Here is a 24,901-nt window from a genome sequence, read left to right as displayed (position 1 = left end):
ATGCATCTCCTCATAACCTACAATTGACATATGATTTACCTGATGAATATTAATTCTCATGAATATACATGACTGACCAGCACTCCTTTTGCAATGGGGATAACCCTGTGTATTGTGGGTATATATATATAATGATAACTTTTGGTTAAAACTTTAGCCAGCCTTTTCAGTACCCGACTGTCATTCACATTTGACTGAAAATTTTACTTAATGTGGCTGGCATTCCAGTTGAAATTTTCATGGTGACATAAAATAAATAAATTTCTGAATCATTTACCATGGAGAACCTTGGAAGTGTGTGATTAAAAGGGAAGGGGGAAATGTGATAGTTGATTGGACTTTATTTGTTTGTATATATTGCTTTATGTCGGACTGTACATGACATGAAAGAAAATATCAAACAGAAAGAGATTTTACTTTCTTTGTAAGGGAACGTAATAATAATGTGGGTCATGATTTTTTCACTAATGTTATTTTGATAGAAAACAAGTTATGTAAATAACCTTTACTGTACTCGCACAATAAAGAGACTGATTTGAAAATGTGATGTTTTTAAGCGTGTTTATTTCCACGGTAACATATAATTATCGTGTTTATTTCCATGATAACTTATAATTAGGGAGGGGTGATCAGTTGACACAGTGAAGTTTTTGAAAAGCCAGCAAGGAAGTACAAAAAGTAAGCTCAATATTGAATCTGCTCCTCCCGATCAAATAAACCACTTCGCACTAAAAAATAAAATGCATCTTTATACTGCCATACTGGAACATTTCACCTCGAACAATCCCTACCCCATCTCAGCCCCCCCCCCCTGCCATCCAAAAATAGAGAAACAAGTCTTGCCTTGCCATTAACATGGAAGTATTTTTGAACATATACAGGCTTACCTGTAGTTACTGAGAATTTACCTGTCAAAGTAATTCAATTTTAAGACATTTTTTTTGACATTTCAGCAAGAACAGTTTAGAAATTTAGAGTCAAAATAATGCACTCACAGTTGTGGTATCTCTAAACAAAGCTAGTGTTTACTATTATCAGTAACTGCATATATCTAGGTATGATTGTACAACACTTACCAAGTGACAGTCCATTACAATGTCTAGAGCTCCTCATTTCAAATTGTATTAAAAGAGAGTGCAAAGTCACTTGGCAGTATCAAGTCCAAGAAATAGAGTCTACTTGAAACCAGTTGTCGTAACAACATAAATTTATATGCTTGACAATGGCAGGATAAAGTGAGCAGGACTTCAAAATACCATTCAGTGACTCTGTATGATACAACCACACAGAAATCAATAACTAACTACACATGCTACATTATAATATCAAGATTGCAATTTATTGCTGCATTTTGTCTAAAGGAAATAAACCATGTAAACCAATGTACTACAACAAGGTTTTCTTCTACATCTTTCTGTTGCCTTAGTAACCAATCTGTATGATGATTTCCACATAGTTCCCTCATCCACATATGCGAAAGTGTCCTTCTGTACTGTGTAATTAAGGCTTTCGTCTTCATCTTTCTGTTGCCTTAATAACCAATATGTGAGATGATTTCTACATAGTTCCCTCATCCACAGATGTGTCAGTGTCCGTATCTGTACTGCGCTAATTAAGGCTTTCTTCTTCATCTTTCTATTGCCTTAGTAACCAATCTGTGGGATGATCGACTTCCCTGTGTTACTTGAGGTTTCCTTCTTCATCTTTCTTGACGTTTCTTCTGCTAATTACTGTCGTTTGTTCACTTCAAACTTGTATGAAATTATATCTGAGCATCGCAGCAGAGCTTCAGGTTGCATTCCTATCGGTGTTTCTAGCTGGGAGACCTGGAAATGTAATATGTCAATGTCCGAGGTACCAAATTTAGCAACAACTTTGGTCTGCCCATGCATTGTAAACTCCACTCGTTGGTTTCCCATAGCAACCAAACTTTCCAGAAAACGTCTCCTAAGGAAAGCTCTGGTTGATTGTTCTTCGTTTAATTTGAATGTCTGCGCATCTTCTGATGTGGAACCGGTGTTGTTTGCAGCTGGATCATCCCGACGTTCATCCATTTTTGATATTGGCTATTGTTGAAAAAATACCCCCATACAATTCTGATCACAATTCTTTTGGTAAGTTGTAACGTCTTCAATATCGTTTTTACTCAAGGATCTTCGGCAATAACATTACCCACGCATTACGTACGACATACGTGTGCCGCATGCATCGGAGATGAAAGTGACCGAGAGCCCTCGTATGTCAGGTGACTATCTGACCTTTCAGCTTTTGACCTTTGCACCCGTATCGCAGGAGTAGAAAATGGCGTTGTGTTATGTAAGTTTACCTGCGTAAACTCCGTATCTCAGTCCGTTGTCATTTACATATAGCAATTTTAGTTGAGACGTGGATGTCTCAGTGAGTTCTACTACACGGCAATTATCTCAAAACGGGTCAAAATGATGACTGAAGACACACAAGAGTACGTTAAAAACGGTCTACAAGACGTGGAGCTGGACGACGTAAAGTTGTCCCTCGCCGGTATCAATTTAATGTTGAATAATGGATTCAAAGAGTCAGACGCACTATTCACAAAATACAGGTGAGTAAATTTGTTGACATTTGTATTGTCAGGATAAACCGTGGTTACAATGTACAGTTACTGGTGACCACACAAATTTTAACCATACTAGTATTACAATACGCCATGTACTGCATGATGCAGTCCTCCCCTGTCGGTAACGAGCGGGCGTGACATCAACTTTTGACTTGCTGGTGTCACGTCATTCGTCTAGTATCCCAGCTGAAAATTTAATGAGTCACGCAAATTGGTTTTCAAGGAAACATACCAGTTTACAATTTTATCATAATTCCTTTGTTTTTAAGAAAGAATCCATGTGTATTTTTTGTTGATAAGTAATACTGCATTCATATACGGAACTGCCTAAGGCGGTTGTAGTCCCCACTCGTGTTAGTTTCACATGACTCATCTAACATCATATGACCAACTGTCAACAAGTTATCAGTACGGTATGCGGTGATCTTTTCGTAAATTTATTTCTATACGCTTGACCACACCCCCTCCGACCCTCCTATCATGATATGGAGACTGGTTTTGTTAACTTATCAAATCATATTCTATATTTTATTTAAAAGTTGAGAAAAGGAAAACACATTTCCATATAGTCAAATTGTCAATTACAGATTGTACAAGGTTTTGTATTTTGCAACTAATTTGATCACATTTTATACTGTTGTCAATCATATATATATACATGTGTGTGTGTCACTTTGTGTGTAGATATGTGTACATGTATGTGTGTGTATGTATGTATGTATGTATGTATGTATGTATGTATGTATGTATGTATGTATGTATGTATGTATGTATGTATGTATGTATGTATGTATGTGTGTGTATGTATGTATGTATGTGTGTGTATGTATGTATGTATGTATGTATGTATGTATGTATGTATGTATGTATGTGTATGTATCATGTATATATGTATGTATGTATGTATGTATGTATGTATGTATGTATGTATGTATGTATGTATATATGTATATATGTATTTATGTATGTATGTATGTACGTAAATATGTACGTACCTACGTATGTATGCATGTACACATATGTGTGCATGTACGTACGTAGACACATATATACACACCTAGCAGCTGCAATAATTAACTTTAGTTTTTGATTTTTGAGCTTTTATTTTTAAAACTCCTTTTAGCACTGTTAGTTTTGTGTTTAATCTGAAGAACGAAAAAAGGTTTAAATTTTTTTTTTATAAAACTCAATATGAAAACTAACACTTACAAATATTGCAGCTAATACACATCCACACATACATGTCGAAAAGGGTGTTTCCTTATTTCAAAGCAAACAGAATCATCTTTACAATTACATGTAATTTTGCTCTTGTAATAAGGCAAAATAATATTGTGTTTCCGATAACCTGACCAACCCTAGTTTAAGACGCCGACCCTTAACATTTTTATTTTAACATTTAAAATAAAATGATAAGAATTTTTTTTTTGTCTTCTTGGCCTTCATGCACGTCTGTTTTCTTTCCCCAGTGATACCTGTACATATTTTATCAAACTATCACAGAAGGGTTATCTGAGACCGACATTTTGTTTGGTTTTTGGTCAAAGAAATATGTCTTAAAAATGAGATAAAATAAAATAAAATAAAATCCTGACCTACCTACCGTAGTCTCTAAGGCCATGTTATTGGATACACACAATTATTTTTATTTTATGACAGATATCCATAATTGAAAATATTTTATTTGTTTTGAAGTTAATTACATTTGGGACTGAGACTTGAAATTTAGACTCGATGTTTATCAACTCATTATCGGATGAAAAGGAAAGTCTATATAGAATTAATGACATTTCATTAGTCTCACCCAATTAAAGCTCTGATGTTGGTTCACAGCGTTGTTTTAATAAAGAAGTAATTTCCTGTTTCGAAGGCAGAATTTATGAAACGTAAAGAAGGCAAGAGTTGTACAAATGTAGTTGTGTAGATTTCGTAATAATAATATGAACAAACAGTCGTTTAAGCTGTTCACAGGTACAATGTCAAGAAATAATGTCCTCAAGAAAAAATGAAAAAAGATCACCGTATTGTTGTATCATATTCCTAATACTGTAAACCTAGACATTTTCTCTACTAGTACTAGAACATTTTGCATTTTATGGAGTCTTCAGCTAGTAATTTTTACTAGTTACTAGACTGGTACATTGTGTTCACTGACATGTACATGTACAAGGGGCATTCTAGTCACTGCTCATTTTTACTTTTGGGTTGTTCAATGAAATAAACAAAAAACAAGTCTTCAGCCAAAATTTCCAGGTTTACATTATATATAACAATAAGTCAGTCTTAAAACATTCACAGGTACAGTTACATGTATGTCAAAAAAGAGACTTCAAAAGAAGAATAAAATATATCACTATATAATTGCTGTATTTTTACAATTATGAATTTGCCATTCTGTAATATAGTGAACAAACATACATCTAGTTCACAGGAACAGTTTATGTAAAAAATAAAAGTCCTGTGTAATATAGTGAACAAACATGTAGTTCACATGAGCAGTTTATGTAAAAAAAAATTTTTTAAAAAGTCCTCAAAAAAGGACAATTATTACATGACAGGCCAAATACTGTAAACAAGATATTTTTGCTGCTAGAAAATTTCACTGTTCACAGGAACATGGTTCACAGGAACAGTTTACGTAAAAAGTCCTCAAAATAGGAAAATTATTTCATGATAGTCCAGGTGCTGTAAACCAAGATATTTTCGCTAAAATAGTAAAAAGAAAATTTTACAATTATCAGTCTTCAGGTAGTTCTCAAGGACTAACTTTCACTAATTGCCAGACTGGTACATTGTGTTCATGTACAAGATGACATTTTAGTCACTACCGGTACTTACATGTATTTTGCGGTTTAATTTTTCAGGGAAATAAGTGAAAATAAGTCTATATAGCGGAAATGTGCAGGTTTGCATTAATTGTTCCCATGCCAACACGGTATAGAACACCAAAATACACAATGATAAATGAATGGTTTCCTACGTGTTTGTCGGTGTAGACCGAAATTAAAGAATGGACTCAATTAGTCTTATAAAACTCAATCAAGCAGACTAATTCATTTATTGTATAGAAACTGATCATCACTGAAATGTACATTTTAATTGAGTTATATTGTATATTGCATTTGAAATATGCAATTTGTTAATTGTGATTATTACCTTGGTACCAGCTGTTCCATAGTTTGCTGTTACAATGTACAATGTAATATTCCCATGTCATATTTTGAAGGCTGTCCGGTAATTCAGACATTATTTTTCATGTCATTTTTTCAGAAATTACAGTCCATTGATGAGTGCAGGTGCCAGTTTTGTATCTTTTATGGTAAGTCTGATTTATATTGTGATATTTTTAATATGTTTGTAGTAAAATTATAAAAATCAGCTGTCATTTCCTTGCTGTTAAAGGGAAGTGTAATTTATTTAATATTTATGACTTTTATAGTATAAAAAATGTAATAATCCCATCGTCAATTAAGAAGTAATAGATAGTCAATGAGTTCAGGAGGGTTATGTGCCAATAAACGAGGGAGCGTAGCCCCCGAGTCTTTTGGCACATAACCCTACCGAACGAGTTGTCTATCTTACTTATACTACGGCGTGATTGGCTCAAATGGATCTTTTTTAAAATTTTGTGTAATTTGTTGCATGCGAATTGAGTGCTGAGAGTAATATAGGTCACACCCCTAAGAAAGAGTGGATTATGACTACATATAACCAACCAAAATCAAGGCCTCTGATTGGCCAAGTCGGTCTAGCCGTAGTATAAGGTGTCTTTGTAATTACCAAAGGGGCAAAAGCTGAGTTCATATGTTTTTGAGGCACAACTTTTACTGGATATGGAATGATATCTGTTGTATTCTAATTATTAAAACATACTTAATCATCACTTGCTGTGAACAGAACTTTGGAATTATACTTGAAATATAATTCAATGGCAAAATTTATTGTACATTGTACATATAAAAATATACTATGCTATCAAGTGTGATAAGACCTAATAAAAAAAAATTGTGTGGTTCCGAATTACGCTCAATTTTAGAATAGGTGGGGTAGGTAGATTTTTTATTTTATTTTATTATATTTTTTTTCGTGTGAGTGTCTAGTTCAGGTTTGCCATAGTTTTTCAAATGGTCTATGTGTTATTTAATTCTTCCTATCAGATGTACAGCCACTACAGATTGGAGGAACAATTTTATGTTGTCTTTTTCAGTCGATGTCAGTTTCCGCATCCACTATTTCTCATGAGAGTTTTTGGGACTTTTATAATTTTTTTCCCGAATACGTTAAAAAAAGTTTAGGGTCACAGTGAAAAAGTAGGTGGGGTCGGGTAACCGGAACCAAACAATTATTTCATTTAGGCCTAACGGATTGTACATTGTACTACAAATAAAAATATATTATGCTATCAAGTGTGCTAACAACGGCAGAATATAATTTCAATGCCAGTGAAGGCATGCATCCAACAGGGCTCGAAATTAGCATGCCACGGAATATAGACTCCTAAACATTGTATCATGACTACCAAATTTATAAGGTGTGTCTGTTACACTAATGAAAATTAATAGAAAATTGTAGCAGATAAAGTCTACTTTGCTAAATCCGAGTAGCAAGTATAGAAGGTAAAATTGACCCCTGAATCTATATAAAGCTTGCATTACAATAGTACTGATAATATTAATGATAATAATAATGATGGTTTACTGGGGCAGTTTTATATATATTTTTTCATGCCAGTCAGTGCAAATAGATTATAAACTCAGCTGATGTCATTTTAAACTATAAATATATGGTAAAGTTTGTAGTACAATTGTTAAAATTTGCCTTTGTTACATGGTTCAGGGAGATCTGTATTTGAATATTGTAAAATGACAGCTGATGAAATACCATATTTATTTTTACATTTTTGTTTGAATAAGTTATCAGCCAGATCCAATTCTGTTCGAAAGCAAAGTAAACTCGATCAGCCAAGTGTGTAAATAACAAATTACTTGAAAGGCGTATTTTGTCAGGACATGTAATGAAAGCTACATAGAGTTTAAATTAGGCAGCAGTGTTTTTACTACCAAACTAGAGTGACTGTAGAGTTTAAATTAGGCAGCAGTGTTTTACTACCAAACTAGAGTGACTATAGCGTTTCAATTAGGTAAAAGTGTTTTTACTACCAAACTAGAGTGAGTATAGCGTTTCAGTTAGGCAGCAGTGTTTTACTACCAAACTAAAGTGACCATAGAGTTTTAATAAGGCAGTAGTGTTTTACTACCAAACCAGTGTGACTATAGAGTTTCAATTAGGCAGCAGTGTTTTTACTACCAAACCAGTGTGACTATAGAGTTTTAATTATTTTTTTTTTATGTCTGGCAGTGTTGTTTGTTACATAAAACAAAATACAGACACCAATAGCACTCTATGAACTGAGTATATTTCATCTCACGATGTTTGTTTACTAATAATACTTCCAAACATGTACATTGTATATTAACTTTTTATACAAAAAAAGACTGGTTTAGTTCCGTATTGTTTTAGCCAGTAGAAACACATACTATATGTTTAGTTATTTCATTATATATATATGGAAAACTTGTAAATCCAAAATAAATACCCATCTCTCATCCATCTGGCCACTTTAATTAAAGTGCACAATGTCATAAAATTGTCTACAGCTAACTTTTGCTGGTACTAATGCTACCACACATAACAACAGTTTCTGATTGAGAAGACATAAATTTGATAATTTTAGAATGTTGATGGTGGTGTGGATGTGATTGTCATACATTATGTAAGCCCTGTCAGTGTCCATACTTAGCCTGATCCAGATCCAGAATTAAACTGATCCAGATCACTTTAATATCGCATCGAATCCACTTTCCATCCACTCTAACAAATTGAAAGATGGAGTCAATTCCAATTACATGAGCAGACCTGTCCACACATTCCAGCATGGATTCGGATTACTTATCAATATTATCAAACTAATTCACTGGAGTACTAACTGATCACGATCTGATTTGAATTACTTTGATCTGGATCAAAACCACCACCCAGAGTAGGCTTTGATCTGGATCAGTTAATTTGAATTAGATACAAATTAATCACAAGTATGGACTGAGGTAAATTGAATTGGATCTGGATCAGATTTTGTAGTATGGACAGGCTTCTACATGCAGTCAAGTTTGTTTTATGTGGATTAACTACAAACAAACTAACATACACGTGGTAAGCTAAAATTGTTATCATGTGTAAACCCATGTTCAGTGTTCATCATGCTAGTCTAGTTTCTATATGTTGGGCTTCATCTTCTATGATCTCTCAATTCCATGTGTAGTAAAATGAACATAATCTAGCTAAATCTCCTGCTGAGGAAAAGGGGTGAATAGTAATCCATCACACACACTGACAGGTAGTTGTAATTGGTTACTTTGTTCAGTTTACTACAAGTGCAACCCTCAGTTTGAAAGTATATTGCCATATGAGGACACGATAACATCATCGTATTCGGTGCTCCAATGGCATTACACTACCGCTGTTGGTTGTAAGAACGGAATGTCATGCTAGTGACAGCCATTTGACTATACAATCAATCAATCAATCAATCAAAAGAATTTGTCCAGCACCAAATATCCAATACGACGTAATGTTCTGTGACGCTGTACAGGAACAATAGTAGATCATTGTAAAAGTTAGAAAGCTAGATAGCAAACAGATGCAATGGAGGGAGACCGTGAAAAAATGAAACCCAACATATAGCAATTAGGCTAACATGTTGTTAACCTGTCAGTGTCACTGGATTCATGACTACACTAGCTCTCATCTACCTTAGCAGAAGAGTTAATATACTCAGGACTGCAAATATGTAGAATTTCAAAGCACTCATGGAAACCCACGGAAAGTCCAGAAAAAATGCATTTGACTCCTGGAAACTCTTGGAAAATCAATCAACAGAATGATCGATGTTTAATACTGTCATAAAGTGCCAATGAAGTGAGAAATATGTAAATGATAAGGCAAGGGTTGGTGTTGACATATAAAATGTGTTTTGTTGGGCACTACTTCTGGAAAATGACTTAGTTGATCTGACTACTGGAAACTGATGAAAAACTCTCGGAAAGTCCTAGAATTTGATTTGACTTTAGTGTATGAACCCTATGTGTATATATATATATATATATTCATGTAGATGTCATCTATAAGTACAGACAGTAGATGAGAGCTACATTTTTGTAGCCTACATGTAAGTCACAGAGATCTAGTCACTTAGACAGGCTAAACACATGTACATGTAGATAACATGTACAACAATAAGAGGGGGGGGGGGGGGGTGTATAACAGTCAATTTTCCTTGCCTACTCATCTAAAAGCTCCAAAAGCTTTGATATTCCAATATGATCTATAACCTACAAGCCCCTGTGGGTGATGATATTGAGATCTAAGTAGAAATCGAGATGGTAATCATCATCCCATAGAGGATACAATTAGCTAGCTGTATGATCTATGCCATTAACCAATCTATCCAATAGCTATACTATTCAAAGTCAAAGGTCAATTAATCATTAGAAACTAGCTTCCCAAGGTCAAAGGTCAACTAATCATTATAAACCTATCCCATAGAGGGTACCGTGACAATGAGCTATCTATGCCATAATTCACAATATCAATCAATCAATCAAAACTTCAAAAGAATTTGTATAGTGCCAAAATCCAATACCAGGTTATGTTCTATGGCGCTGAACAGGAACAAAAATAGATCAACGTAAAAAGTTGGAGAAAGCTCTTGCAAACAGAAGTGTCTTGATGTCCTTCTTGAATTTATCAACAGTTGACGAAGAACAAAGTTCAAGTGGTATACTGTTCAATAAGACTCAGTGGCACTGCTCACGAAAATGAACGCTCACCGTATGACTTTGTATTACAACAGGGTACATGAAGTAGACTTTTGTTATTTGAGCAAAGTGAACGAGTAGCAGGTTTACTGTTAATGAGTCAAGTCAGCAGCAATGTAACCAGGAATAATGTTATTGAGTGCCTTGTAGGTGATCACAGATCAGTAGTACTTTGTATTGAATCCTGTAATGTACATGTACAAATGTAGTCATGAAGAGCAGAAAGAACTGGTGTGATGTGATCCGTTTTCTTTGTACGCGACACAATCCTAGCTACTGTATTTTGGGTCTGTTGGAGGGGTACAATATCTTTGGCTGGCAGCCCATACAGAAGGGCATTGCAGTAGATATTGGCTGGCAGCCCATACAGAAGGGCATTGCAGTAGTCAAGTTTCAATGATATGAGTGCATGGACAAGCTTCTGATAAACTTCCTTTGAAAGATAAAATACAAATATAAAACAATCTGCCCCAGAAATGTACTATTCAAGGTCATAGGTTAACAAATTCAAGGTCAAAGGTCAACTAATTACTATAAACTTATCCCACAGAGGGCACATTTAGCTGTCTGTGCCATAACTCACAATATAAACAATCTACCCATAAAATGTACTATTCAAGGTCAAAGGTCAACTAATCACTAATCTATATAAACTCATCTTCCCAAGGTCAAAGGTCAACTAATTATTATAAACTTATCCCATAGAGCTATCTGTACCATATTAAACTCACAATATAAGCAATCTACCCCATATATGTACTATTCAAGGTCAGAGGTCAAGTAATCATCTTCCCAAGGTCAGAGGTCAACTAATTATTATAAACTTATCCCATAGAGCTATCTGTACCATATTAAACTCACAATATAAGCAATCTACCCCACAGATGCACTATTCAAGGTCAAAGGTCAAGTAATCATTATAAACTCATCTTCCCAAGGTCAGAGGTCAACTAATTATTATAAACTTAACCCATAGAGGGTACAATTAGCTATCTGTGCCATATTAAACTCACAATATAAACAATCTACCAGAACATATATTATTCAAGGTCAAAGGTCAACTAATCATCACGATTAAAACATTCTTACAAAAATTATCACCAATTCTGTTACAACTCCACTTTGTCTATGTGTATGATAATAGTCTAATATTCCCCACTCTATCAAAGACAATGATATTATTACACATGTAACAATCAGCAAAATTTGCCTGTTAACTGACGTACGATTGTTATTATTCATATATTGTGAAATAGAAACATTTGACTCAGAGACTGAGAACAAAAGATGCAACATCTGCAACATAATACCAGTAGAAGCCATCTTAAAATAGAAATCAAAAACCATCTCCAATCAGCAGACTATACTACTGCCTGATCATATTCACTTATGTAAATACTGAGCCTCAGGTTACTTTTCACCTGCTGTTTATTTAAAATTAGATCTAGTTTTTTTCATTTGTCTATTGGTCTATTGTTCGCCATTTTGTATTCCTTTCCTTATATATATATATATATATATATATTTATATATATTATTTATATTTATATATATATATATATATACATATATATATATGTGTGTGTATATATATATAAGGAAAGGAATACAAAATGGCGAATATATATATATATATATATATATATATATATATATATATATATATATATATATATATATATATATATATATATATATATATATATATATATATATATGTATATATATGTCAACATTTTATGATTTTTCTTTTCTTTCAAACCCTGTATGTATTCAAATTTACCAGCTTTGCCCAGAATATACATGTAGTAATTTCTAGATTGTACCAATGGCAGACTCAACTAATTTTTGTTTCCTTTCCTGCATTCTATATAATGTGTTTCTATGTTACTATAAATTTATCTTAAATATATCTCTAGAATTAATAAATAATTAATTAATACAAAAGCATAAATTGGAGTTTGAAAACACTACATGTACTTATTTATTACTAATTCATATCGTTCCATTTTGTGTTCCGTTGTCAGAAAGATTGGTTGCCGCAAGGCAGTATGATCATTAAATGTCATGTTTCTATTTTATATCATTAATGTCTGAAATATTGAGTGATTTTTATATTCTCTCAGATGTGTTTTTCTAAATTTATGTCTGTTTAACTTTATAGGTGACATTTTCTTGTCAAATTAGTTTTCAAAAGAAATTATATTGAAGTAAATTTAGTGCGTATTATGTTGTCAGAGATAACTTGCACTGGTGCGTGCGCATGGCATTTTCACTGCAGTACAGTACCGAAAACATTATTGCATACATTTTGTACCTACATGCAAATGATATGCAAATGAGGATATAAATAATTGTTTGGTTCCGGTTACTCAATGCCACCTAGTTTTCACTGCCAACCTAAACCTTTTTACGTATTTGAGAAAAAAATAAAATAAAATCGCGAGAAACAGTCTCACCAGAAATAGTGGATGCGGAAACTGACATCACCTTAAAAAGACAATATAAAAATGTTCTTCCAATCAGTAATGGCTGTACATCTGATGAGAAGAAAACAATAACACAAGAGCCATAGGGAAAACAGCGGAAAATATAATTACCTGAACTAAACACTCACACATGAAAAAAACAAAACAAAATATATCTACCTACCTATTCTAAAATAATCAGAACCACACTATTTATTTTATAGGCCTTATATAAAAGAGCACTCAATTCCCTAGGTTTGTGTGAATGAAATTTTGTGGATGAGATTGACCTAACTTTGTTTAAATGGTGCGGTCTACAGAATGGTTCATTAATTATATTTGGAGAGACACTGTAAACCCTACAGCATGTGTCTAGAAATAGCCAACTGTTTTCATGGCAAGTTAAATAGTAAACTGATATAGCAATCAATCTGTGTGGATGTCTCTAAAAACGGAAATCGGTCAATGTAATTGACATGTGGTTTTAATATGACACTATGTGTGAACGAAATATGCCTCATCAATATATGGGTATTTCGTCATTATCAATTCATGTCTTTGATGAAAATATAGTTGAAATAAATATTACACCCCCCACCCCCACCCCCATACAATAAACTAATATTATTTCGGCAAAAAGCAAGTAAATATTTTTTTACACAATGCTATACAAAACACGCTTTTTCGTATCGATCTTATGAAATGCTGTCTTCTCGGTTTATTTCATGTGTTGTGTTTTAGTGTATTATTTCATTTATTTTATTTATTTATTTATTTATTATTATATTTTAATTTTAGCCGTGTACACAAGAAGTGACATTGGCAAAAGAACTTAACAAATGTAGCATTGATGTTCAGTTGAATTAAAGGTACAAAAATGTACATTGTATTACTTACATATTTTGAAAATATCTAGTATATCATTGAAATATCTGACAGTAACACTTGCTAAAAAGTCATCTACAAATGACAAAATGTCAATCAAAAAGAACTGCTTATCAAACTTTTGATTGTAAACTAAATATATAGTATCAAAGTATTACATGTTGTTGACACTTTTGTATGTCATTGTTTGTTTTCTCATGTGTGTTTACAGAAGGTATACATAAATTAGTCTGGGCTTTTTGTTGTGTATTGTAGTCATAATTCTAACTCCTTATAGTAATTAGAAATAAAATATGATAAATTATTTTATAACAAATCATAAACGAAAGCACTCACTAAAATCTATTAAACTTAGGGGTGAGATAAATAGTTCAATATAGGATAAAAAAAACCTAAATTCTTTTAGTTAGGCCTCAGAGTCCCCTCCCCCTCAAACTAAATTGGCCAAAATTGAAAATTGCTTCAAACCACACAATCAATTTCAAATCAGTATGTACATATAGTACATGTAGTATGTAGTAGTATGTAGTGCTATGAATATAAAGCCAGTATGTAGTAGTATGTAGTGCTATATGAATACAAAGCCAGTATGTAGTAGTATGTAGTGCTACATTTTGTATAAATATATAGCCAGTATGTAGTATGTAGTACTATGAATATAAAGCTAGTATATACATTTTTTTAGTAGAGAAATGTTCTTTTGTATTTGTATATTTGTATTTTAATAGGGATACAAAACATCCATTTTACAGGTAAAATCAATTTTGTAGGATGAGAACTAAAATGGTTCAACACCCCCCACCCCTCCTCCCACCCTCAAAGTAAAAGAATTTAGTTTTTTATCTTACATTGAACTATTGATCTCACCCCTTATATACATCTAGAATTTGTAGCTTGTTGAGAAATGGTGAAGAATGATTGACTGTGTGAGATTGCATGCACAGCCATAATACAGCAAGTTAATTCAATGGGCACAATAGGTTTATATATATATGTATACATGTGCATGCTGTGCAAAGTCAAATGTCCAATTCGATAATCTTGCATTGTATCAAAAGTACAGTGTCCATGCATTGTTACACAAAAGAATGAATTGATCATTGTCTACTAAGAGTATAGTACAGAATTCATTTGTATTTACTGTCTGATAGGGTGCATAATAACCATAAGGACTATGAATTCAGAATTTGTAAGGGGGTGTGTCTTCTGAATTTGTAGACAGGTCAGAGATCAGGAGTCATAGACACTCATATGGGACATTGTACCAACACATGTAATGTTCATTACATAATGTATGTACGTTATTGTAAGTCCTCTAGAAATATGGAAAATGAAAAAGGATCAGCAAATGATGATTATGAAAAAGTTTTGGATTTGGGTCAGAGTATAAAGGATATAACAGGTTATAAAACACAGGTGTGGGTGGATAACTTTCATTATACCATGCTTGAGCCAAGTTGAACAAAAAATATGGAATATATACTCTGGTCGTTCTGCGCCATGACAACGTGCGTCTATGTCACTACAACATATATGCATTTCACTGGTTTGACTGTTCCAAATTATGAGTCAAAACGTTCAAAATTGTCATTACCGGTATAATTATGTTACTCTCCAACATATTTTTCTTCATTCAGCCGGAAAATATTCGTGACCTAAGGGCTGTCACTACTCTTCAATCAACTTGTAGTGACAAAGGCCAATTAGGTCACTCGTACTTTCCTTGGCTGAATGAAGAAATATTTTGAGGAATAAACATCTAATTAGATTTCAGTGAGTACATGTATACATGTATGTATATCAAACTGTTATGTACACTACATGTATTATCAAACTTGATATAGATAGTAAACCACATTGAAAGACTTTGTGTCATTTTTTAAAAGTGTACATCGATCTATACTGAATATGCAATGTACTACTACTAGTAATTTGGTGTTGTGAGTAGGTCCACACACATGGTAATTTTCATAATTTAAAACAAAACCGACATAATAATACACAAAGGCTAGGAGTAAGATAATGTTATTTTATTGTATGGTTTGGTCAATAGTGCCTTACAAATATAGACGCGGGTCTAGTCTAATTCTATCCTTCATCGAATCATTCCGAGTTGGCCCATGGTATTTGAGATCACTTTTCGACCATAATATATTGTTAAAACAGTCACGAATCGGTATGTTGCCATTGTAACAATGGAACTAATTATCTATTTCATTTTTATCTTTAACAGCAAGCCTTAATGAGTTTTGAAGATGACAAAATGTCCGCTGCGATGCAGTCTTTGAAGGCAACTGAAAAATTATGTTCCAACAACGATGGCTTGGTCAGTTCGATGAAGAAGTTCTTTGGCAGCAGTAGAATAGAAGTGGTTCTGACGAAAGAAGAACGTATCACAAGACAAATAATAATAGCAGACTGTCACTTTTACATGGCCATGTTGACTTTTGTTAAACAGGAACTTTCCAGCTATATCAAGGGTGGCTGGCTTCTCAGGAAAGCATGGAAAGTCTACGAGAAAGTTTACAAAGAGATCAACACAATTACACGCAAGAGAAGAGGCATTCCAGAGAGCCCGTCCTTTGATAGATCCGTAGAAGAAGCAACAGAGGCAAACAGCACCGAGGAGCTGCAAGGAGCAACGGCATCAGAACCAGTCACACCGGAAGAAGTGGTACACCTTAAAAGTACAGAGAATGAAATATCAGATGAAACACTAGATAGATTGAGAGGTGCTGTATGTTTTGGATATGGTCTATTTCAGTTGTGTATTTCCATGATGCCGCCAAACCTACTCAAGCTGGTTAATTTACTTGGTTTCCAAGGTGACCGAAATGTGGGATTGAAATGTTTGGATGAATCAAGTCACAGTGAAGATATGAAAGCACCCTTAGCAACGTAAGTTAATCAACAACCGTAGGAACACATTAGTTAATTGTAACCCCTAGCAACATACATGTTTGATTAAACACAGCAATGTTATATGGCTAGAGTCAGACCTTCTTAACTTCAAATCTTGATTTCATGACCTCAGAAGAAACACCTGTACTGTGTTCTTCCCTGTCTAGTCTGGTCAGCTTTGATAAGACCAAACGCAAAGAGAATGTAACCGTGACAATATGCTTGTTACTGTAATTATTACATACATGTATATGTACATGTATGTACCAGAGATTACTTGCACTGGTGTACACGTATACTACTGATATTTTCACTGCAGTGCAATACCGAAATCATTATTGCATACCTGCATGCAAATGATATGCAAATGAGGACACATTCATTCATTCTACACAAAAGTGCATGATCACATAGTGTCATTTTTACAGAAATTTGTTGTTTTGGATAAACATATGTAATAATAACAGAACCCCATGCTGCGTGAGTGTCAGTGTTGTTACTCAGGGATATTTGCACTCATGATTGTAGTGTTTTCTGCTGTACTTTCACTTGCTATTTGTTCGTGGAAGTATAGCCACAGAGAACACTGCAAGCAGTCTTGTAAATACCCTGAGTACTCCACACTTTGGGTTCTGTTATAATCTGCAGTCACCACTTACATTTTACCGTAGCAGAAAAGAAAATTATACACGTAATATTTCAAAATGTTTCACACAATACATATTTGATGGAGTATCAATATTCAGAAAAAGCAAAGTTTGGATTTACGAAGATGTGATTCCAAAGTAAGGAAACAAAATTTTTTTGGTAGTACATACATATACATGAATCATTTCTCATATATTTAGAATGTGTTTACTTAGTAATACATGTACATTTCAGTGCAAAATGACTATCAGGCTAACTTACATGTAATTGAGACTACCATCTGGATAGCTCAGTCTCGGTTGTGGTGTTGTAGACATGTACATTGAGACTACCATCTGGATAGCTCAGTCTCAGTTGTGATATTGTACACATACATTGAGACTACATCTGGATAGCTCAGTCTCAGTTGTGATATTGTAGACATGTACATTGAGACTACCATCTGGATAGCTCAGTCTCAGTTGTGATATTGTAGACATGTACATTGAGACTACCATCTGGATAGCTCAGTCTCAGTTGTGATATTGTAGACATGTACATTGAGGCTACCATCTGGATAGCTCAGTCTCAGTTGTGATATTGTAGACATGTACATTGAGACTACATCTGGATAGGTCAGTCTCAGTTGTGATATTGTAGACATGTACATTGAGACTACCATCTGGATAGCTCAGTCTCAGTTGTGATATTGTAGACATGTACATTGAGACTACATCTGGATAGGTCAGTCTCAGTTGTGATATTGTAGACATGTACATTGAGACTACCATCTGGATAGCTCAGTCTCAGTTGTGATGTTGTAGACATGTACATTGAGACTACATCTGGATTGCTCAGTCTCAGTTGTGGTATTGTACACGTACATAAAGGAATACTGTTATGATTGAAGTTTTCTTTCTTGTACAGTTCTGAATGAACAAAGATTGTAGATTGTATTTGCATTGAATCACTTGATTGATTAGCCAGCTGAGCTTTCTTGTTACTCTGCCTTGCACAGCTATTTTTTTGTTCACATTTGCATTGCATATACAAAACAAAATTGCTTTGCTGTGCTGTGTATATCAACCTTGACAATCTCAATTTATCAGTCGCCTGATGATCGCAAAGGAAGCATGAAACTCCAAGTAACGACTTATTCCTTGGATTAAGTCTATAATGTTCTGCTACTAATATTGCATCGATCACTGTTCTCTCCAGTGAGACACTTGTATGAATACATTTATGTATATACAATCTGTATGTATATCTAACAGTGGTTTTGTTGTCATTCCACAGCCTTGGTCTGTTGTGGTATCACACTGTAGTCCGTCCATTCTTCGGACTTGATGGCGGCGCTATTGATGCAGGTCTTCAAGATGCTACAGACATCTTGGAGGAAAACCAGACCAAGTTTCCCAGTTCGGCTTTATTTTTGTTTTACCAAGGAAGAATCCAGAGGTTAAAGGTAAGACAGTGATATCAAATGTAAAGTTTAAAAAAAACTGTCAATAATTTTCGGCAATTGGATTTGAGAACTGCCACTGGAAAGTCCTCTGCAAAGAAGGGGTGAAAATAAATATGGGGAAAAATGAGCACATTTCTACCCTTGTCTCTCATTTTATATTGACTGTTAATAACTAATACTTATATTTTTTTGATTTGTAGTGCCAACTAGATGAAGCTCTGACAACATACAACAATTCATTAGAATCATGTCAGGACCAGAGAGAGGTTCAACTGATCTGTCTCTATGAGATTGGATGGATACAGTTAATGAAACTGAATTGGGAAGAAGCAATGATGTCATTTATTAGGTAATGTAGCTCATTCAGAAATGTTGTCAGAATAATCAGCTCTATTATGAAAGGAAAAAAGATGTATTCATATGATATGCTTCAACATTTATATATAGCGCCCTCTGTGGTGACACTAAATTTGCTACGATGACAAACAATAGCACCCTCTATGGTGAAGTTAGAGATACACATTACCACTGCTGAGAAGCTTATTTGACCCTGATCTTTACCTTGTGGGTCCACATTTGGTAAAAATTTAACAAAAATAATTTATTTCATCCGTTAATCACAGAAATTAAACAGTTTGGGTGTGGGTGGGGGGGAATGTGTCTTCTACAATGACTTATTTCAAATGTATGCAGTATATCTTGGATCGAATTGCTCATTATCAAATCTTTGACATCTTGTTTAACAATCAATGCATAGCACATTGTTTCTAAGATCATGGAAATGCTGTGAACTTTTCACTGCATTGTGTAATCCTATTCTTACATAAGAAGAAGATTATAAAGAACACAAGATTTGTTTAAGTTAATCATAGATAGTTTCAAAAAACACATACTTGAATTATTTAGAGTTTTCGATCAGAATTGTAGATTGTAAATTATACCGTGTTTGGTAAATACAGAAATGTTCATGATTATTTATTTCTGTAGGTTAAGGGAAGAATCCAGATGGTCACAGTGTTACTATGCATATTTGCTAGCAGGTATGTACATTTCAAAAAATGAAACTACTTAGAAATTATCAATCAGTTGCTTGATCACCCATCTGTCAATCTATATCTGTCTGTCTGTCTGTCTGTCTGTCTGTCTGTCTCTTTCTGTCTGTCTGTCCGTCTCTCTTTCTGTCTCTGTCTAGTTATCTATCTCTATCTTTCTATCTATCTATCTATCTATCTATCTATCCTATCTATCTATCTATCTTATCTATCTATCTCTTATCTATCTATCTATCCATCCATCCATCTATCTATCTATCTATCTATCTATCGATCTATCTTATCTATCTATCTCTATATCTATCTATCTCTATCTTTCTATCTATCTATCTAGCTCTATCTATCTATCTGTCTGTCTCTATCAGTCTATCTATCTATCCATCCATCTTATATATATACATATATATATATATATATATATATATATATATATATATATATATAATCTTACCACTGACTTCCTATATATATATATATATATATATATATATATATATATATATATATATATATATATATATATATATATATATATATATATATATATATATATATATATATATATATCCATCTAAACTATCTATCTTGATATCTATCCATCAATCATGTATGAATATCAATAGTGATTGTGTAAAATTGTATTCTCATTCTCTATGTTACTTGTGTATAATGTGGCCATAGGTGGCGCTGTTCAATTTATACTGTCATCACCAATCTGATTGCTGTGGTCTTTCCTCTGTTTAGTTTGTCAGGGTGCTCTAGGTCAGACTGACACAGCTCAGGAAATCTTCAAAGAAGTACCAAAGTTGTCTAAGAAACGTAACAATCAACTTGAACAGTTTGTAGTCAGGAAGGTAAGTGACTTTTTTCACTGTAGTACTACTATCAGTATTTCTCATTATATAACAAAGGCACATCTACATTTTGTAGTTGGGTTAGTCTCTACAAGGTTACTGTGATGTTTAGATGCATTGATATGTTTTGGGGTGAATGTCATACCTAACTTTCATTTGTAACAATAATGTATAACTTGTTTTGAATTAAAGTGGCCACATGGATGAGGATTTGGTATTTATTTTGGATTTTTAATCTATATAACAATTTTATCATGGCTGTCTACTTGAGAAGTCAATGTGAAACGACATTGACCAAGTCTGTGTTTGTAACCCAATAAATTGTAAAAGATTGAGAAATGTGTAACTTTTTACACATATTTCAACTTTTTGCAATGTATTGAGTCACAAACACAGACTTGGTCAGTGTTGTTTCACATTGATTTCTTAAGTAGGAAACCATGATAAAATTGTTATATAAATTAAAGATCCAACATAAACACCAAATCCTCATCCGTATGGTCACTTTAAGAAGAACAGAGTAAATTATATTATAAAGTGTTTTTGAAAATATTATGTAGAGAAAAATAGAAAGAAAAAATACATTTTTTCCTCCTTTTGTTCCTCTGTATAGGCAGAGAAGTTTAAGAAGAAAGTTCCAGAGAGACAACACATGATTATTTTAGCCATTGAAGTTTTATACTTATGGAGAGCTTTACCTACTTGTCACAAAGACGATTTACAGAGAATGTTACAAGGTAAGTAAAGTTACCATGGAGACATTGCTGCCATGACTACATTGTTACTATGGAGACTGTGTTACTATGGCAACTTTGTTACTATGCTTACAAAATAGCCATTAAGGAAGTACATATAGATGTTCAGAGAATGTTAATTAAAGTAGGCTACATTGTTACTATGGTGACATTGTTCCTATGGCTACATTGTTACTATGGTGACATTGTTCCTATGGCTACATTGTTACTATAACAACTGAAAGAAATGTAGCCAATAGCATTAGCAAGGATGGTACAAGAGAGTGAAAATGCACCCCTTACCTCTACAGCATAGTAATCTTACAACTTGATGATCGATTGAACTAATTTAGGAAACCTAACAAGCCATGGAAATCATAACCTGCTGTTGTGGATTCCATTTCCTTTTTAAACCAGCACTGCTTTAGGGTTCAGATTGTTTTGTAGATGTGGGGGTACATATAAACAGAGAATGTAAAAATGCGATGTCTTTACAGAATGTGCAAATCCTGTCAGTTCTCAACTAAACGGTCTAAAACTACTTCTACAAGGAGCTATACATAAAACACTGGGAAACAAAGAACCAGCTATGCAGGTACGTTGATATAGCAATCTTATCATTAGTTACTATGTGATATGGAACAGATAGTTGTGGTAAAAGAGTTAAATTCTGTTGTTAGCTTCCATTGGAATGAGTTTATAGGGTTTATAGTTTACAGTCTGTCTGTCTGTCTGCATGTCTATCTGCCTATCTGTGTCATCAATATCTCAAAAGCAGATGATGTAATGCAGAGATCTGCATGATTGCTTTTTAGGACAGATCTGAGCATATTGATTAGCAGAACTTGCAAAAATTACCATACTCATCGAGAGTTGAAATCTTTAGAATGCCTTCATTTTTAGTAGTTAGTAGAAACTATGTACTCAAAACTTTTTATCAACAGAAAATGTTGAGAGAATTCCAACCATATCAGATTTATCCAACCTCAAATTTTACAAACCTACATGTGGGTTTTTAGCATTACGTTCTGGTCTGATTTTGTTGTATTTTGCAGTGTTTTGAAGATGCCATGGCCAGTGCTAGAGCAGCAAACTATGAATCACATGTGGCTCCATTCGCCTGCTATGAACTTGGTACTACACTAACTGAAAAACCAGCAGTAAGTATTGTACAGATATGACAAATGTACCATCATTGTGTGTGTGTGTGTGTGTGTGTGTGTGTGTGGGGGGGGGGGTGTGGCTGGGTGTTTGTGTGTGTGTGTGTGTGTGTGTGTGTGTGTGTGTGTGTGTGTGTGTGGACATTTAATCAATGAGAGGTGATAAATATCTGTTTAAGTTTCTCGTGGGAGAGAGTTTATGTCACTTTGTCAGTTTGTCTGTCTGTCTGTCTGTGCCATTGACATCACTTAGACAGGTTGGCAAACTCAATTTTTCATAGAAAGTCCATACCTACCATAGTATATCCATTCTAGGGACCAAGTCCTGGTTGTAGTAATTTACAAATAATTTGACATCACAGTACTTTTTGACTTGCTTCTTTCCATTTTTACAATTCTGTGGTTATTACGACATATCTTTACATTAAATTTGAATCTGTTACACTTTGACGTACAGCTTTAAACTGAATCCGTAAACATCTAACAAGTCTTTCTTTGGTTTAACTTCTAGACATTTGCAAGAGGCAAGAAGCTTTTACTCCAAGCAAAGGTTGGTATAAGTGAATCCTTCTGTTATCATAGTTTGAACTATAGGTGGCGCCATACATGTTTAAGTGGCAATACTATTTTATAAACCATAATCCCAGGTACACATTGAGTAACATGTAGAGTGATAGAGAGGGAGGGAGGAGAGAGAGAGAGAGAGAGAGAGAGAGAGAGAGAGAGAGAGAGAGAGAGAGAGAGAGAGAGAGAGAGAGAGAGAGAGAGATTGAGAGAGATGGAGAGAGATGGAGAGAGATGAGAGAGAGAGAGAGAGATTGAGAGAGAGAGAGAGAGAGAGATAGAGAGAGAGAGAGAGATGATACTAGTTAATTATTTTGTATACACAAATGATACATGGTGTAAGATATCAATTAATTAGTAGTGTGTGTATAGTCTCTTGTAGCCTTACAACATAATACATTGTAAGAGGTTGCCCCATTCAACCATTCCTGCCACTTAAATCTCAGTACTGAGTTGCTCTATCTATGATATGTATAACTCAGCCTAGTACAGAGGAAAACTGAAACGCAATCTGATATGCAAACCACATGTAGCTGTTGAAAAGTAGCTACATAAATTAATGTGTACTTGATGTGTCTATCTACTGAAGCATAGCTAGGTCATAAATTAACAAATTGGCATTTGTCACACACCGTTAATTCTAGTAGACTATGTGAAGCTTTTAGGGGATTAAATATATGTTGAACCACGTGCAGTGAATTGGCTATGATTCATACAATCATTTACAACTGTTTAACCTAGAACGCGCCTCAGAAATAAACTGTTTTAACTTTTTCTGTTACTTTGTTCGAAGCCATTCCCAGTCCAAATCAAGGGGAAAAATATGAGGGGTTACCATACAAACTTTTTAAATTTAGATCAAAATAATATCAAAAATAAGATAGTATTGAATCCAATATGGCTGCCAAGTACTGTGTGAACTCTAGCAGAAAATATAATATGGATGATTTCCTTGAAAACGAGATGGTGAATCCCCAAATTTCCTTTACTATTTCATAATAACTAGGGACAAGCTTTCATATGGCGATTATTGGAAAGATTTTAAGATGTTCAGGGAATGTTGTCTTGGAGGCACAAAGGCCATATAATTCAATTTAGGTTTTGGCATTAGTGTTATCTTATCAGTAAAGCCGATAAGATCCGTCTCTTGTTCAGGACCAACTTTTTCTATATCTCTGTAAAAAAAAAACCCAATTTTCTCATCCAAATGTTTACCCACATCCAACATCAACATGGGCCATCAACAGGTTTTTTTTCTAAGCCAAATAGTACATAAAAAACAAACATAGAGGAAAGGAGATTGTACAGTAACCATGGAGACCTCAAGAGGAATAGTTATTTCTTGAATTTAATGTGCAAACTTTCTTGAATAAAAAGAATGTCTAACGATATTTAACATATATTTTTGACAATTTGATTTTTTTGCAGGAAAACTACAAGGATTATGACTTTGATCAAAGACTTCACGTCAGAATACATGCAGCTTTACAACAATTGAAGTCAATGGAGTGAACACTACAACTGTTAATGACAACAGACTGGTAAACTTTATTCCGTGAAAATCAAGTATCAACCATCTTGATTCAATGATCACATACTAATGAAACCTGATAACAGACATCTTTACTTACTGAAAATATGGTGGCAGACATCTTTCATCTATTGAAAATGTGGGAGCTGTAATCTTTATTCAATGACTACAATGATAATTAAGTCATCTT

General features: G+C 33.9%; 2 protein-coding genes across 2 annotated transcripts; one reads left to right on the top strand and one right to left on the bottom strand.

Annotated features, from left to right (window-relative positions):
* Positions 1-994: 994 nt before the first annotated feature.
* Positions 995-2,215, bottom strand: LOC144445063 (gem-associated protein 7-like). Its single transcript, XM_078134612.1, has one exon. The coding sequence runs from the start codon at positions 2,052-2,054 to the stop codon at positions 1,728-1,730; it is 327 nt and encodes a 108-aa protein (XP_077990738.1). The 5' UTR covers positions 2,055-2,215; the 3' UTR covers positions 995-1,727.
* An 80-nt stretch (positions 2,216-2,295) lies between these two features.
* On the top strand, positions 2,296-24,835 carry LOC144444720 (tetratricopeptide repeat protein 39C-like). Its single transcript, XM_078134247.1, has 12 exons — positions 2,296-2,581; positions 5,867-5,915; positions 16,057-16,721; positions 18,648-18,816; positions 19,017-19,165; positions 19,804-19,856; positions 20,613-20,722; positions 21,336-21,459; positions 21,954-22,051; positions 22,512-22,616; positions 23,128-23,166; positions 24,609-24,835. Exons 1-12 carry the CDS (start codon positions 2,439-2,441, stop codon positions 24,690-24,692), a joined length of 1,788 nt encoding a protein of 595 aa, XP_077990373.1. The 5' UTR covers positions 2,296-2,438; the 3' UTR covers positions 24,693-24,835.
* Positions 24,836-24,901: the final 66 nt, after the last annotated feature.

Source organism: Glandiceps talaboti, chromosome 13, assembly GCF_964340395.1.
Source record: "Glandiceps talaboti chromosome 13, keGlaTala1.1, whole genome shotgun sequence".
Lineage (NCBI taxonomy): Eukaryota > Metazoa > Hemichordata > Enteropneusta > Spengelidae > Glandiceps > Glandiceps talaboti.
The sequence above is the reverse complement of the archived record's forward strand: the minus strand, read 5'-3'. Positions and strand labels throughout refer to the sequence as shown.

Coding starts and splice junctions, on each gene's coding strand:
- LOC144445063 (XM_078134612.1), bottom strand. CDS start 2,054: ATGGATGAACGTCGGGATGATCCAGCTGCAAACAACACCGGTTCCACA.
- LOC144444720 (XM_078134247.1), top strand. CDS start 2,439: ATGATGACTGAAGACACACAAGAGTACGTTAAAAACGGTCTACAAGAC. Junction 18,817..19,016: donor GAAGAATCCAGAGGTTAAAG/GTAAGACAGTGA, acceptor TTTGATTTGTAG/TGCCAACTAGATGAAGCTCT. Junction 21,460..21,953: donor TTTACAGAGAATGTTACAAG/GTAAGTAAAGTT, acceptor ATGTCTTTACAG/AATGTGCAAATCCTGTCAGT.